Source organism: Zingiber officinale, chromosome 3A (assembly GCF_018446385.1).
Source record: "Zingiber officinale cultivar Zhangliang chromosome 3A, Zo_v1.1, whole genome shotgun sequence".
Lineage (NCBI taxonomy): Eukaryota > Viridiplantae > Streptophyta > Magnoliopsida > Zingiberales > Zingiberaceae > Zingiber > Zingiber officinale.
Window position 1 is genome coordinate 95,676,118 of NC_055990.1, and position 14,178 is coordinate 95,690,295.

General features: G+C 38.9%; 1 protein-coding gene and 1 non-coding gene across 4 annotated transcripts; both read left to right on the forward strand.

The window, feature by feature from the left end:
* The first annotated feature begins 4,892 nt into the window (after positions 1-4,892).
* On the forward strand, positions 4,893-4,965 carry TRNAA-UGC. The gene has a single exon. It is a non-coding gene; the product is annotated as a tRNA-Ala (tRNA).
* A 161-nt stretch (positions 4,966-5,126) lies between these two features.
* LOC122052088 (golgin subfamily B member 1-like) lies at positions 5,127-14,155 on the forward strand. Of its 3 annotated transcripts, none has more exons than XM_042613485.1 (5): positions 5,127-5,173; positions 9,087-9,520; positions 10,367-12,332; positions 12,499-12,705; positions 13,701-14,155. In XM_042613485.1, the coding sequence occupies exons 2-5, from the start codon at positions 9,189-9,191 to the stop codon at positions 14,013-14,015; spliced, it is 2,820 nt and encodes a 939-aa protein (XP_042469419.1). In that variant the 5' UTR covers positions 5,127-5,173; positions 9,087-9,188; the 3' UTR covers positions 14,016-14,155. The 3 variants fall into 3 exon arrangements, with proteins under 3 accessions (XP_042469419.1, XP_042469418.1, XP_042469420.1); XM_042613484.1 differs by lacking the exon at positions 5,127-5,173 and adding an exon at positions 8,180-8,597; XM_042613486.1 differs by lacking the exon at positions 5,127-5,173 and adding an exon at positions 8,182-8,597 and having other exon boundaries at positions 10,370-12,332.
* The last annotated feature ends 23 nt before the right edge of the window (positions 14,156-14,178 follow it).

The window sequence follows — 14,178 nt, forward strand, 5'->3', positions numbered from 1 at the left end:
GCCGAACGGCCCTCTACCTCGACTTGAGCAGAGGGTTCTACGTCGCCCGTGGCCTCATCGTGAGAAGCAGGGGCATCCAAGGCTTCGGGGATAGTTTGAGTCCCCTCACCTTCTTCGCTGGCCGGACCAGCTGGAGCAAGGCCCCGCTCGGCGATCTCCTTGTTCTTGGCCGCCTCAATATTGGCGGCTTTCAGCTTGAGCTTTTCGGTTGCCTTGGCGCGCCACATGACTTCAGCTGCAGAAGCAAAAAATAAATCAGTTAGAACAAAACAAACGGGAAGATAAGGGAACTTACTCATGCTGCAGGGCAGATCGGCCGGGGTAGAAGACAAGCCGAATATATACATTACTACTGGGAGGAGCAGCTTGTCGATATGATAGCGCTGGCCGACCAGCCGATCGGCTGCATGAAGATAGGCCGCATCGCCTCTAAACTTGCCTAGCTCTGGTTGCGCGGGCATTGCCGTCTGCCATTTGACACGGAAGGTCGGCGGCTCGGGGAAACGCACATAGAAAAAGTGCTCCTTCCAATATTTGTTGGAGCTCGGCATGTTATCGAAGAGGACGAAACCTATCCTAGACTGGAAAACAAAGGTGCCCCACTCGGCTTGCTTGGGATAAAAAAAGTAGTGGAAAATCTTAGGGTCGAGGGGGATGCTGTTCAGCTTAAAGAGAATTATCACCCCGCTCAGCAGCCTAATGGAGTTGGGAACTATTTGGCCGAGCGGGATGCGGAAGTAATTGCAGACTTGCAAGATAAACTTATGGGGTGGGAAGCGTAGCCCGGCCAAAAATTGGTCTCGGAAGAAAAGAACAGTGTCGGTCGGCGGTTCATGAGGCCGATCGGCCGGTGTGGCTAATACTATTTGGTGGTCGGAAGGAATGTCGTAAGTCCGAGCGAGACGCAACGCGTCTTCCTCGTCAAAACGGCTCTCCATGGTCATGTACCATAGACCAGGAGCGCCGCCGGTCGACTGTGAGGTACTAGTCATGGTATAGGACTGGGAATGAACGCGGAATGGAAGGAAAAAGAAATAAAGCCAGGAAATAAGGCAGAATGATAAAGGCGACTAACAGGAAGAAAGGAGCGAGGAACCGAGGAGAAGAAAGGCTTACTAGTAAACAGATAGTCGCAGGGGGTGTTGAGGTCGTCGGAGGTGCAAGGTCGCCGGAGAAGAAGAGAGCAGAGAGGTGTCTGGAAACGAGAAGGTCGAAATGCGGCGAAGAGCAGGGGTCGGGAGCTTTATAAGGGCGGCAGCGATCAATTTCCACCGTCCAATCCAGGTCGTCGATAACGAGGTCATCATCCAGCCGTTCCTTTCAAACGGCGGCTGTCCCATCGGATGTGACGCCACCGCCATACCCTGACAAGAGAAAGGCAGCCACGTGTCAACAAGTTACGGGTTAACGCATGTGGTCAACAGAAGCTTTGGCATAAATTCCAAGGCACGGGCAAGATATCGCCGAACGGCTGAGCATCCATTAGCCAGTCCGAGCGGACTAGGGTATCGGTCGTCACTCGATCAGATCGGCAGTCCAGTCAGTCGGACTTCGCCTCCTTCGACTAGACTTGAGGGGAGGGCAAGTGATCCAGTGGTCAAGGCAGAGGACCCCATTGCGAGGGGTCAACGCCACGTGGAGATCAAAGGGCCGGGGGTCCACCGGATAAGTGTGAGCCGACCGGACTTGGGAGAAAAGGATAGACCGATCGGCCGATCGATGAGCATCCAACAGTAAAAGGTGCCCTGACAGAGGTCGGGGTTCCGACGCTCAGTTGAAACAATAGCTAAGAGCCGAGCGGAAGGCTTAAGAGAAGGTGACATACTGCTAACAGTCCTTACGTAGCACCCGCCCGGGAGTCTCCCCAGCATATCAATGCAAACGACAGGCGGGACATGATGGGCGTGCCGCCCGGCCGGCGCAGGGGATGAGGGCTGTCCGGACGACGCTCTTCGTCCAGCCGGCGAGACGGACGTCCAGGCCGGTGGTGGGTAAAGAAGGACAGGAACCTCTTCTGACAGCCGTCAAGTCCTATGGCTAGGCCATACTCCAAGTCTGACAACTAGGTGTTCTATTGTCCCATCAAGGACATACTTAGACTGTAGCAGTATGGCGTCAGGTAAGCTTTCTGACAAACACATACCGAGGCATGGGCTACGGACACGCATGCGCCTCGGTGGGCGTGCAGGAGTTCTTTCACCGTTCTATATAAAGAGTCGCATACTTCGCCGGAGGTAGGCGGGGAATTCCTTTTGAGCTACTTTTTTCACTACTTGCTTGCCTGACTTGAGCGTCGGAGGGTCGCCGCCGGGAACCCCTTCCCGGCCCGACTTCTGTGCAGGTTCGCCGGAGCTTCGTGCTACCAGTCGAAGATCCACGTTAACAGTCAGAAAGCGCCCCGTGCCCAGCGTCCGTTGATTCAGCATTCGGACAGGATCAAGAACAATGCTTACACAAAACCAATTTTACTTGGTTCGGAGCCTGTGTCGACTCCTACTCCAAGGTCCGTACTCGTTGAGTACTTTCGTTGGACAATCACTATCAATTCGAATGATGATTACAAAAGAATTAAGTACAAGAATTGTCAGAAAGAAAATACCAACAAGATTAAAAGAATTAGACCGAAGATAGCGCTTTGTCGGAGTAGCCACACGGCGTTGCAGGAGCACAGTAGAGCAGTCTGAGAGATTTTCGTTGTTGTTGAAGCTCCACCCCTGCCCCTTCTTTTATATGAGGCTCGGGGCGCCCCGGATCCCTTCCGAGCGCCCTGGTGTGACGTGGTAGGTCCAACCAACGGGCTCCACGTGTCTACGCCGTGAAATGGATAATATTTGCCTTCGGGCACCCAGACATCCTTTCTCCAGAAATTCCTTCTCCTGCAAGACAAGGTTAGTCCGAGGTAAATATATAATATGTATCATGCAAAACAAAGTGTTAGCACAGTTTATAAATTCAATATATAGAGTATGACTTAGATTCCGTCTTTCCGAGACCGGAATCTAGTCACGATCTCGACTTAGATATCCGAAATGGATCTAAGTCAAATCGACGCCTAATGTTCCCTTCCCGGGAACACGTCCTCACAGTCACTCCCTTCCAGTGACTTACCTTTACTCACCTGCCAGACATCCGGTCAGCCCTTCGACCCGTCTGGACTTCTCGCCAGCTATCCGGTCAGCCCGTCGACCTAGCTGGACTTCGTGCCAAGCGTCCGGTCAGCCCGTCGACCCGCTTGGACTTCGTGCCAAATGTCCGGTCAGCCCGTCGACCTGTCTGGACTTCGCCTGTACACTCGGTCAGAGTGTTAGATAACGACAAACCTAACTTAACCTAATTTGTCATTCATCAAAACCTGAGTTAGACCGTTAGTGCTAACCGCACCAACAATTCCCACCAAGCAGTGAACTGAGGAGACGTTTCACTCGGCTGCATTAATTTTTAATTTAATGCCTCCATTACACCCTTTAAATAAGGGGTAAAAAGTTTGTGTAGTTTGTGTAGATTTACACCCACCCCCTACGCACTCAGGTGTGAGAAAGAATCTCTCCCCATATATTTGTTCACATTATCAATGCATGTGAATTAATATAAATCAACCAATACAGTTTGAAACTCCCAATATAGGACTAAAATCCTATTCACAATGAAGTTTCATGTCTCTTTCATCTCTTCTCCATTCACATATATCTAATATTATTTAATCTTGCACTTTACATTTCTCTCCTCTTATTGTTCATTTACCTCTTTATCAAAGACTAATTTAAATGTCGGAGTGGCTAAGTTAGGACACACTTGGCCTCCCTTCTAACTCCGTGCTTCTTCCTTTCTTCCTTCAAGCTCACCAGCTCTAAAGTTGATTTGGCTCATTCCTCGCTCTTGCTTGAAGCTCGGTGACTGAAGTCTAACATAGAAGTTAGCTCAGCTTGTCCGTCGATGGTCTCAAGTAGATCAATGAGTAACCATGTTTAAGAATGGCCCATTGAGTCACGTCAAGAGCTCCTGATAGAGTGCTTAAGGAGTTCAAGGGAGAGAGCATAGACGGTTTAAAATGGGAAGCTCGGGGCGGTCAAAACAGAGAACTCAAAGAGAGTGGAGTATCAAGAGCCTAGGCAGTTTAGAATTGAGAATTGGATTTGGGGGCTCAACTAGGTGACTGAGTCCTTATCCACGTAGGCCAAAATATGACTGGTGATTTGGAGAATATATATTTTTTTTAAGGTAACCCGGGTATTCAGTTTTTTTAGCTGGTTGATTTGTTGGGTCTGATGGATATTTTTCATAATTTAAAATACTCATAGTTATCAAACAATCAATATTTTTTAGAATTATCATTCCACTAAAACAAATTCAAAAACTAAGATTCAATATTCAGATATTTGATTAAATATTTACAAGATCTAACTACTATACTATTATCCCAAGGACGATTTAGAGCAAATATTATCATAATAGAGTTTTACTATAATATATTTATTTCAAGGTGATCGGTCCGACTCCACAAAAATTTTCCACGTCCATTAAGACAAATTGAAAAGTATTCACAACGGACAACTTATCAAACCAACATTCTTTAATCAACTATCCATTAAAGGAAATCCATCTATTAATTCCCGAAGTTGAGACTAAATCCTTAAATACTTAAAAAAAAACTAAAAAAAAAAAATATCCTACCATTAAACATTACTCGGAAGCAACATCAAATCTATTATTTATTTATTTATTATTTTTTTTTTTTTTAATTGATACAAGTTTTTCAGTTCAACATCTTATCTATTAATTTATCCCATGGCCGAATGATCGAGGATACATTGTAGATATCATAACAAATTATCATGCGTGAATGTTTATGTGTTTTATAGGTTTTAAATTTTTATTATCTTGTTTAAACAAATGAGGATGTAGCTCAAATGGTAGAGCGCTCGCTTTGCATGCGAGAGGCACAGGGTTCGATCCCCTGCATCTCCAACTTCATTGTGATTTTTCTTTTTTCTTTTGGTTCGGGCTTTCGAGATCATCAATTTTGGTTCGGCAAGCCACCGGTTCGACCCGGTTTATTTCACCCTGCCCCCCATTTGATACCGTTTGTCTATATATATAAGCCGCTCGACGCATCTGGTACCAGTCCACAACAGAGCCTCCCAGTGAAGCTTTGCAGGCCCAGCTCCACCTCAAGGTACTCACAGGCATTCTTCTCATCCTTGTTCATTTCGTAAATTTGCTTTTCATTTGTTGTTTTTATCCCTCATCGATCTATATCTATTGATGTTTGTTATTCTTACTTTTCAATTTTATTTTGATTTGCTGTTTTTTCGATCGATTTAGAATTTTTGATTGATAGTCGTTCTTCTCTCTCATCCATGTTTATTTCCCCCCTCCCCTTTTTTTGATTTATTGTTTACCTTTTTGATCGATCCGCAGCTTTTTACAACCCTCTTTGATCGATGTAGACGTTTTGATGAGCAGATGAGGAGATCTATTGAATGCGTATTTTGCGCCTGAATCGTTGGTTTCTTTTTTTTTTTGTTCGATTAATTTAGGGCTGAGATGACGTTCGACCGGTTGTTCTTACATTCGAAATAATTTGAAAGATCTCTATCCTTATTTGTTCCCATAAATTTAAACTGATCTGAAAGATGTTCTACTGAATCAGAGCGAAGATGAGTGACAGTTTCATGCTGCATTTCACATCACATTCATATCCGATGTCTTTTGTTCCAGATCGAGATCGATTCAGTTTTGAGATGATAATGGATCATTTGTTTACTTATAATTTGACGACCAGTAAGCATTAGCTGCATCTGATCTCTTTCTACCGCTTTATTCCTTCAGTTTTGAATTTGTGATTCCAACTTAAATCTATTGAAAACTTTTTCTGGTTTTTGTTAACAGATGAAAGTAGCTCCAACTTAAATCTTTTGAGATTTCTCTTTAAATAATTTCTATTCCATCCTGTTTCTCATTTCCGGTGCAGTAAAGGAGTTGATGTTTTTTGAATTTAATTTTTTGCCAATAAAAGAATAATTATCATATGAAAATTGGAAAGAATTAAGATGGAAAGAATTGGTTGAAATTTAGATGAGCAGAACTAATTAATACAGTGCTTAGACACATCTTATGGAAATATTTCAAAATTTGGAATGATATGGTAAATAATTAATTTCAATTCCTTTTTGACATTTTTATCTAAGTTGTAAAATATTAATTTAGATGAGGCAAATGTTAGAGATGTTAATTGGGTTAAATCTTAATAATTTGGACGGTTGTAGGACAAGAACATTGTCGGCTCTTGTATTACTAAAAAACTTTTAGAAATAATTTATTTTCTAATATTCGTGTATGGCATCTAATTATTATTTGATGGTTTTATCTAATTATGACATTAGAAGTAGGGTTGTAAACGAGTCGAGTCAAGTTGAATTTTATAGTGTTCAAGTTTGTTTGATAAGGTAACCGAGTCGAGCCGAGTCAAGCTTAAAATGAACTAAGCTTTTGAAATGATTGTTCAAGCTTGACTTGATTTACTTTTTATGAGCTTGAGCTTGTTTGAAGCTTGGCTTAAGTTTGATTCGTTTAGATATTATCAAGTTCTCAATTCAAGCTTAGCTTGAGTTTGATTCGAGCTTGGCTCGTTTAGATGTTATCGAGCTTTCAATTCGAGCCTATTTAATTGTTTGAAATTTTTAGTTGTTTGATTAGTATTGAGTTTGATAATTTAAATTTATTTATTTTATTTTATTTTATTTTATTATTTATTTAACATATTGAAAAGAGTTTTATTTATGAATATGTTTCTTGAACATTGTTCATGAACGTTATTCACGAACGTTAACGAGCTGAATACATATGTGTTCAAGGTTGTTTGTGTAGCTTAACGAGCTGTTCAAACTTGTTTGTTTAATTAATCTTGTGTATATTGAACAAACATAAATAAGCTCTTACCAAGTCGAACACTAAATTTGTTTATGAATGTTTGATTCATTTACAACCCTAATTAAAAGATTATTGACAATAATCAAAAGAACATAATTTATTTTTATTATTGTTAAAAGAACTCTTAAAACTGAATGATCTAGACCAGTTTGACCCCAAAAAAATTTCTTATCGAGAAACGATTGGTCCTAGTAGATCATTTAGCATCACGAGTGACTAGAACATCTTAGACATATGAGATATATTATGTGAATTTCGAACTTTTGTTGCATGTGAAGTTGTCCTATCATTTATCATTGCACTGTGTCCCTAGAAAAAAAACAATTTATATTTTGCAAGTACCTTTGTGTGTTTTCACTAATATTATTTTAAGACTAACCCACGGTGATGTTCAAACTTATTTGGTAATATGATAAATCAAGTTAAGTTAAGTTGAGCCTAAAATGAATCAAACTGTAGCTTGACTTAATTTTTTTTATTAGCTTGAACATGGTTTAAATTTAACTTGAGCTTAATTCATTTTAATATTATTAAACTCTCAATTCAAGTTTATTTGATTATTTAAAATTTTTACATTTTAAACTTATTTGGTTAATTATTAAACCTGATAATACAAACTTATTTGTTTATTTTAAAACTTTCTTTGTTTATTTAACATATTAATAAAAATTTTATTTACAAACATAGTTTATAAATATTATTCATAAATATTGTTTAAGAATATTATTTACTAATATTGTTCACAAATATTATTTATGAATATTAACGAGCTGAATATATATGTGTTCAAGTTTGTTTATTTACTTTATTATTTAAGCTTGTTCATTTAATTGATTTTATACTTATTCAACGAACATAAACAATCTCTTACCAAATTAAATATCAAGTATTCACAAACGCTCAAATCATTTATCATTCTAAACTTTATTTATATTGTAATAATTTTGATCAAAATTATTCCAAATTGTAGCCGGTCAAAATTACATAATGGTAGCAATTTTGATTAAAAGTATTCCAATGTATTTACTTAATCTCGATGAAATTGGATCATTTTAATTAATATTAGAGTTGTTAAAATAATTTTGACTATAATTACTTAATAATTTTAAATATATTAAAATATTTTTGATATTATAACAATACTACCACAATAATAATATATATTATAGAATTATGATGCTCTTTTAATTTTTTTTATAACAATAAGATACTTTTTAATGAATAAAAATCAAGGTTTTCTTTGCCATTATGCTTAAGCTCATCTTGAAATTAATGTCGAGATTTGGAAATGGGACTGCGTTGTGTTCGGTGAGACCCTGTTAAAGTCATCTCGGCTGGATCGGTTTGACTTGATTCAAACCCGATCGTATCGGGCCATTTACGCCACTACCAAATTAAGACTTGGCGCTCCAACTCAAGTTCGTATTGGTTGCCTCATTTCAAATTTTGCAATTTAGGAATCAACTTCAAGTTGCCGCAGCAGCCCCCATCATAACGGTAACTTTATCCTTTTGCTTCTAAAGCAAATCCTCATATTTTTTTTAAAGATTAAATCGATGTCCATTGATTGCTTCATCTCTTCTCCTGTGATCCCGTCGTCGAGGCGATTTGAAGGTGTTTGCGTGCGCGATTCGATACATCCATCGCCGGCGATTGCGATCCCTGAGGTAATCACTTCGACCTCTCGCTCTTCTTCGTCTTCACTCCATTCGATTCGATTTTTGGCTGGAGTTCATCCTTCCCTCGATTTCAGAGGCGAAAACTATTGATTCCACCGCGCCAGCGCCTTCGTTTTCGGCAAAGGAATTTGATTGTTCATTTTGAGAGCAAGAATCTGTGGTATTTCAGATCTAGGTTTTTGACAAAAAAAAAAAAAAAGAAGATTAGGTTTTTAGTGCGCGTTTACCTTCTACTGTTTACTTTTTGACTGACCCTTGTCTTTTTCTTTAAGGCATGAGACTCTTTAGACAATTCCCTCTCTTTAGATTAAATTAAGCTTTTGTGTTAAATACAGTACTGTTGCACACATTTATGCATGTTGAATGAGCTTCCAAAGTCTGTTACTTTGGCTTTTTGGAACCACGGAAAATTTCAGTGCTATTTTTTTTGTTTGTTTGTTTAAATCTCAACTTGCTGATTGTGGATTTCAATTCTAGACTTGGAGCTTACATCTATCATTGCCCAAGGATTCTGAAACTAATAACCAGGAGCAGGCATTCTGAAGCTGATTCCTACAAGCTATCAGATACTACTAGAAGATGAGAAGGTTCTTCCCACTAAGATCCTCTACATCTAGTAGTGGAAGTACCAATGTTGCTGCGCCTGCACCGAGCAACAGGAAGGAAGTAAAAGCTCCAACTTATGGTGATGCTCATGATGGATCCCAATCTCCCAAGGAAATTCTTAAGCCATGCAACCGGTGTCTGGATGAGGGTTCATCAACGCCATTTCTCCAAAGGAGTCTTTCATTCTCCTCAGGCATGGTGACTAGGTATGGTAAAGATGGAGACTTGGTATTTTTGCGTGACACTGTCGATTCACCTACCAACTCGGAGAACAATGCAAACCACATTTGCAAGTATCCTAATCAGTAAGCATCCAATTAATGCAACTGATTTTATTATGGTGCTTTCAGTTATCCTATTATTCTTATGTTCTTTATGTTGGTGACTAATGACCTACTACTAATGCCCTTTTAACTTTCGGTTATTTGATTTCTACTCAGTTGGGAGCATTCATATTATATGGCATTCTCAAAGTTTATATTTTGTTCATTTTCCCTATATGAATAAATAAAAATTCTTTCTTCTCAATGATTTTTTTTTCCCATTATCAAAGTGGATGCTAGTTTGCATATTTCTGCCACAATGTACTTTTATTCTGTCTTTTTTTGTTTAGCATTTACATAAGTTGCACATTTCAGCCACAAATACACCCCTTGGTTGTTATATTCTCAGTTTATGCTTGCTCATAATGTCATTTTATGTTATTGATCATGTGATTCATGTTTAGATAACCAATTTTGTGTAGCAACGGAGAAGTTTACTTTGGCATTCTATGTTTTTTTTTAATAATCCAAATGCCTGGGCTTCATCCGACTAATCCTGGAGGTAGACGACCTCCTTTTGCCTACTGGCCTATATCAGAGTACAGTTTATATACACTCTGAAGTCGACCTCCAGGATATTCTCCTCATTTAAGATTCGAACTTTGATCCTCTTAATGCTCTTCTGAGTGTTTTACCATTGTACCTTTTGCATTCTAGATTTGCAGTGGTGGTGACTTCCATTCAATATATTTACTTGTGTTGGTTGGCTTTCGTTGATTGTAATTGATTCTCCTTATGGAAAATAAATCAAATTCCACAGCTTTGATATTATTCAGCAATTATCCCTGTTTGGCATCTTTCTGATATCATGTGCTTGATCACTGACAGCAGCCAATTTTCAACATCAGAAAGATTTTCAAGAGAAAATAGAGGCAATTTAGCTTCCATCCATGATGTAGAGTTCGATTCTTCAGGTTCAAGAGAACAATTTCTAGCAGAAATTTCTCCATGCAGTTCACCCATTCCATCAAGAAGCAGAGCAGATCGCTGTAGGAGGACTCCAAGCAAAAATGAATTTGATGGCTTCACAGATGGAGAGTATCAAATGGGCAAATCCAGTCATTATGACACTAGCTACTTTTCTGGTACTGAATTCGATAACTGTTTGGTGGACAAAAATATGCTCCCAAGTCTAGGAAAGCTGCCAAGATTTCAACACCTGAGATCATCTGTACTCTCATATGATAAAGACAACAGGAGGAGCTACTCGTTCTGGGAGACGAATCATGTGCACCATCATTCTACTCGAGCTTGGACAAATGATGATTTTAAGCTACCTGCCCCTTCTAGGCAGACCAGAAATGCTGAGAAAATGTGCCATGCATTATCTTCAAAATTTCTTAAACCACAAGATCATGATTCTAGAACAACTATTACAATAGAGGAGGCGCACGATGAGATGTCGCAACCATCATTGTCTTCAAACTGTTTTTCTGAATTGCATGTTCCTGAAAATGCTTCCTTTGAGGATGCAAAGGACTCTTGCACAGATGCTAAGCTTATTGACATGATTAATGACAACCCACAGGAAGACACCACAGATGAGGAATTACAAATGAAAGTGAAAAGGTTGGAAGAGAAGCTTATGCTTCTTTCAGATGAAACTCCTGAAATGCTGATTTATCGGGAAGAGAACTCAAACTTAACGACTATGCTTCAAATAATTCATAATATCAATGAAGAGAGAAAGTGCTTGACACTTGAGCTTTCATCACAAATCAAATCTAGGCTTTCTGAGAGACATTCTGCAGAAGAAAGATTTAAACAGTGGAAAACAGAATTGGGCACTAGGACAAGGCGGCTTGAGAAAGAGAAGATTGATATACAGTCAAGTCTGGAGAAAGAATTAGACCAAAGGGAAAACGAATGGTCACTGAAGTATGCAAAACTTCAATCCGAAGAACAGAGGCTAAGGGATCATGTTAGAGAACTTGCTGAGCAGAATGTGTCACTTCAAAGAGAAATTTCTCTAGTCAAGACCAACGAAATAGACACTCAGTGTAGGATAATGAACTCAGAGAGGCAAGTCAGCGAACTGACTGCTAGTTTGGAAGACATGAGAATAGGGAACACTGGCCTTCATCAGTCCTTGTCTGAGTTGCAGGACAAACAAAGAGGAACCGAAGAGGATCTTGATCATCTGAGGAGATGCAGCAAGGAAAAGGATGAGGAGAATAAGGAGTTGCAAAAAGCAATTATAAAGCTGCAAAGAATATGCAGTGGACAAGAGAGAACAATTGGTGGGTTGAGACAAGGACTTGATGATGAGTTAGGTAAGAAGACAATAGAAAATGGTGGTGAAATGGTTAAGTTGAAAATGGAACAATTGCGATTAACTGGAGTTGAGCAGATGCTGAGGAAAGAAATCGAATCCCACAGGCTTGAAATGGAATCTATTAGACATGAAAACATTTCCCTGTTAAATCGTCTTCAGATTACTGATAATTGTTATGGCTACTCATTTTTCAAATTTGACCAAGAACTCCATTCCCGAGTAGCAACTTTGCAGGCTCATGGACTTTCATTACTTGACAACAGTAGCTGTTTCTTTAGTGAACTGTTAGAATTCATAAAATGCAAGAGGTATGATGAAGTAGCTAGCATTAATCTTGAGAGAATTCCAGTTGATGATTACATTCTGAAGTATCATAGTTTAAAGAGAGGTATTGAGAACTTGAGAAGAAACTTACAAGCAACAATGGTGGCATTAGATGACAAGTCGAATCTTGAAGAATCACAGAGGCAGACTATGGAAGAAAGTAAAATGAGGCAATTGAAAAGTCATGTCACAGAGGTAAATCTCAGTAGCTTGCTATCATGTAAGAAATAAGAATTAATCTCAAAATAAAAATAACTATTTGTTCCAATTCCTTGAATGTTTATTTGAAAAGATTCTCCTTGAATGCTTGATGATTATATTGTTCAGCATGTTACTTTGATGTGTACTTTTACTTACATAGGATGAAATGGTGTTAAACTTGAGGGCAGAAGCCATACTATCAAGAGTATTGAAAGAGAATCTGTTGTCTCGAGAACTGGAATATGAACAACTACAAGCTGATTTTGCAAGTTCTATAAGAGCTAGTGATGTCCTGCGAAATGCTAATCAGAGGCTACAGGATGAAGTTGCTTGTATTTCCCACAAGATGAAGGATTTGGAGCTTCAGGTACTTGTCAAAAATTATACTGCTAAACTACTACTCACCCTCAAAATTAAAGAAAAAAATTGGAAATGTTTTGATAGCTCACTAATCTAATTATCTATGTTAGTATGTTGCACCCTTTTGTAGGCAATCCACGCTTGCATTTATATTCTATTGGACAATTCTATAGGCTATGTAACTGCTACATACTCTGACACTGTGAATGATAATGCAGGAAAATGATACTGTTCTTATCTCATTGAAGTGGAGCTCTATTCTGTCTTTATGAACTACTCTATCCTAGTTCTCATGCATTAGTAACAAAATAGGCAGCCACATGACAATTAACCTCACCTTTGCCTATGTTGGCATACGTTGTCGACATGAACACGACTGGAGCATCTTAACCTTCAATTTAGATCTAGAAAATAAAATCTAATTTGTATCTTTGCTTATCCTAAACTCTTATCTCAAGTGTTTCAACTGAACAAATCTCCTTTTCCATAATTATTTACAAACTCCTCATTCAACAGTTTACTGACAAAGGCTTATTGAGTTTCTGTGTGAGCATTGAACAATGTCACATTCTTTACACTCTTGGTATGTATGTAACTATGCAAATTCAGTAACTTGGGCTAAAAATAGAATGATTTAGTCTATACTTTTAGAAAGGAGGAATTCGCCCTAATGTTTGTTACCTCAAGCACTCTGCCAGTGCAGTGATTGCCTAACAAACTTTAATGTCTCAATTGTTAGTGTCTATTCATTGTCATCGGTTTATTAATATACCGTTTACTGCTCTCACCTCAGTTCTACAGATCATCTCAGGATTACTGTCGTGTCAGCATACTGTTTGTTGTTCCTGTATGTGTATTCTAATTACATTGCTTAACTGAATTATCAATTCAAATCACAAATGACCTCAGACTTCAGGAACATAGCTCCTCGATTCTGTTTGATGAAGCCTTGACCCAACTTTATTTATAGTTTGACAATAACGACTATTATACTAATTGCAGATGCTAAAGAAGGATGAGACAGTCACAAGGTTGCACCAGGAGCTTCAGACTTCCATGAAAGACCTTAATGTTGTTCAAAGCATGCTACAAAATGTGTCCACTGAAAAGGATGAATTGTGGGAGGAAGTGAAGCGGTTGAGAAAGATGAATTCGGATTTGGAGAATGAGATTAGCTGTTTCAGGAAGAAGATTGAGAGCCTTGACGAAGACATACTACTTAAAGAGGGGCAAATTAGCATTCTGAGAGACAGCATAGAAAAACCGTACGACACCATATACGGTGTGAAAGGAATGAAAGAATTCATCTTGGAATGATCTGCTCAAGAGTATATAAGTATGTTCTTCATGATCTTTTTTTAGATGCAGTTTTGTGTATCTTTTTTTGAGATACACTATTATCTTTCCCGACAATTGGATTTTCTTGAATCATTAATGAATTAGGATAAGCTCGATCATCTAATCTGTTGTGTGAAGATTG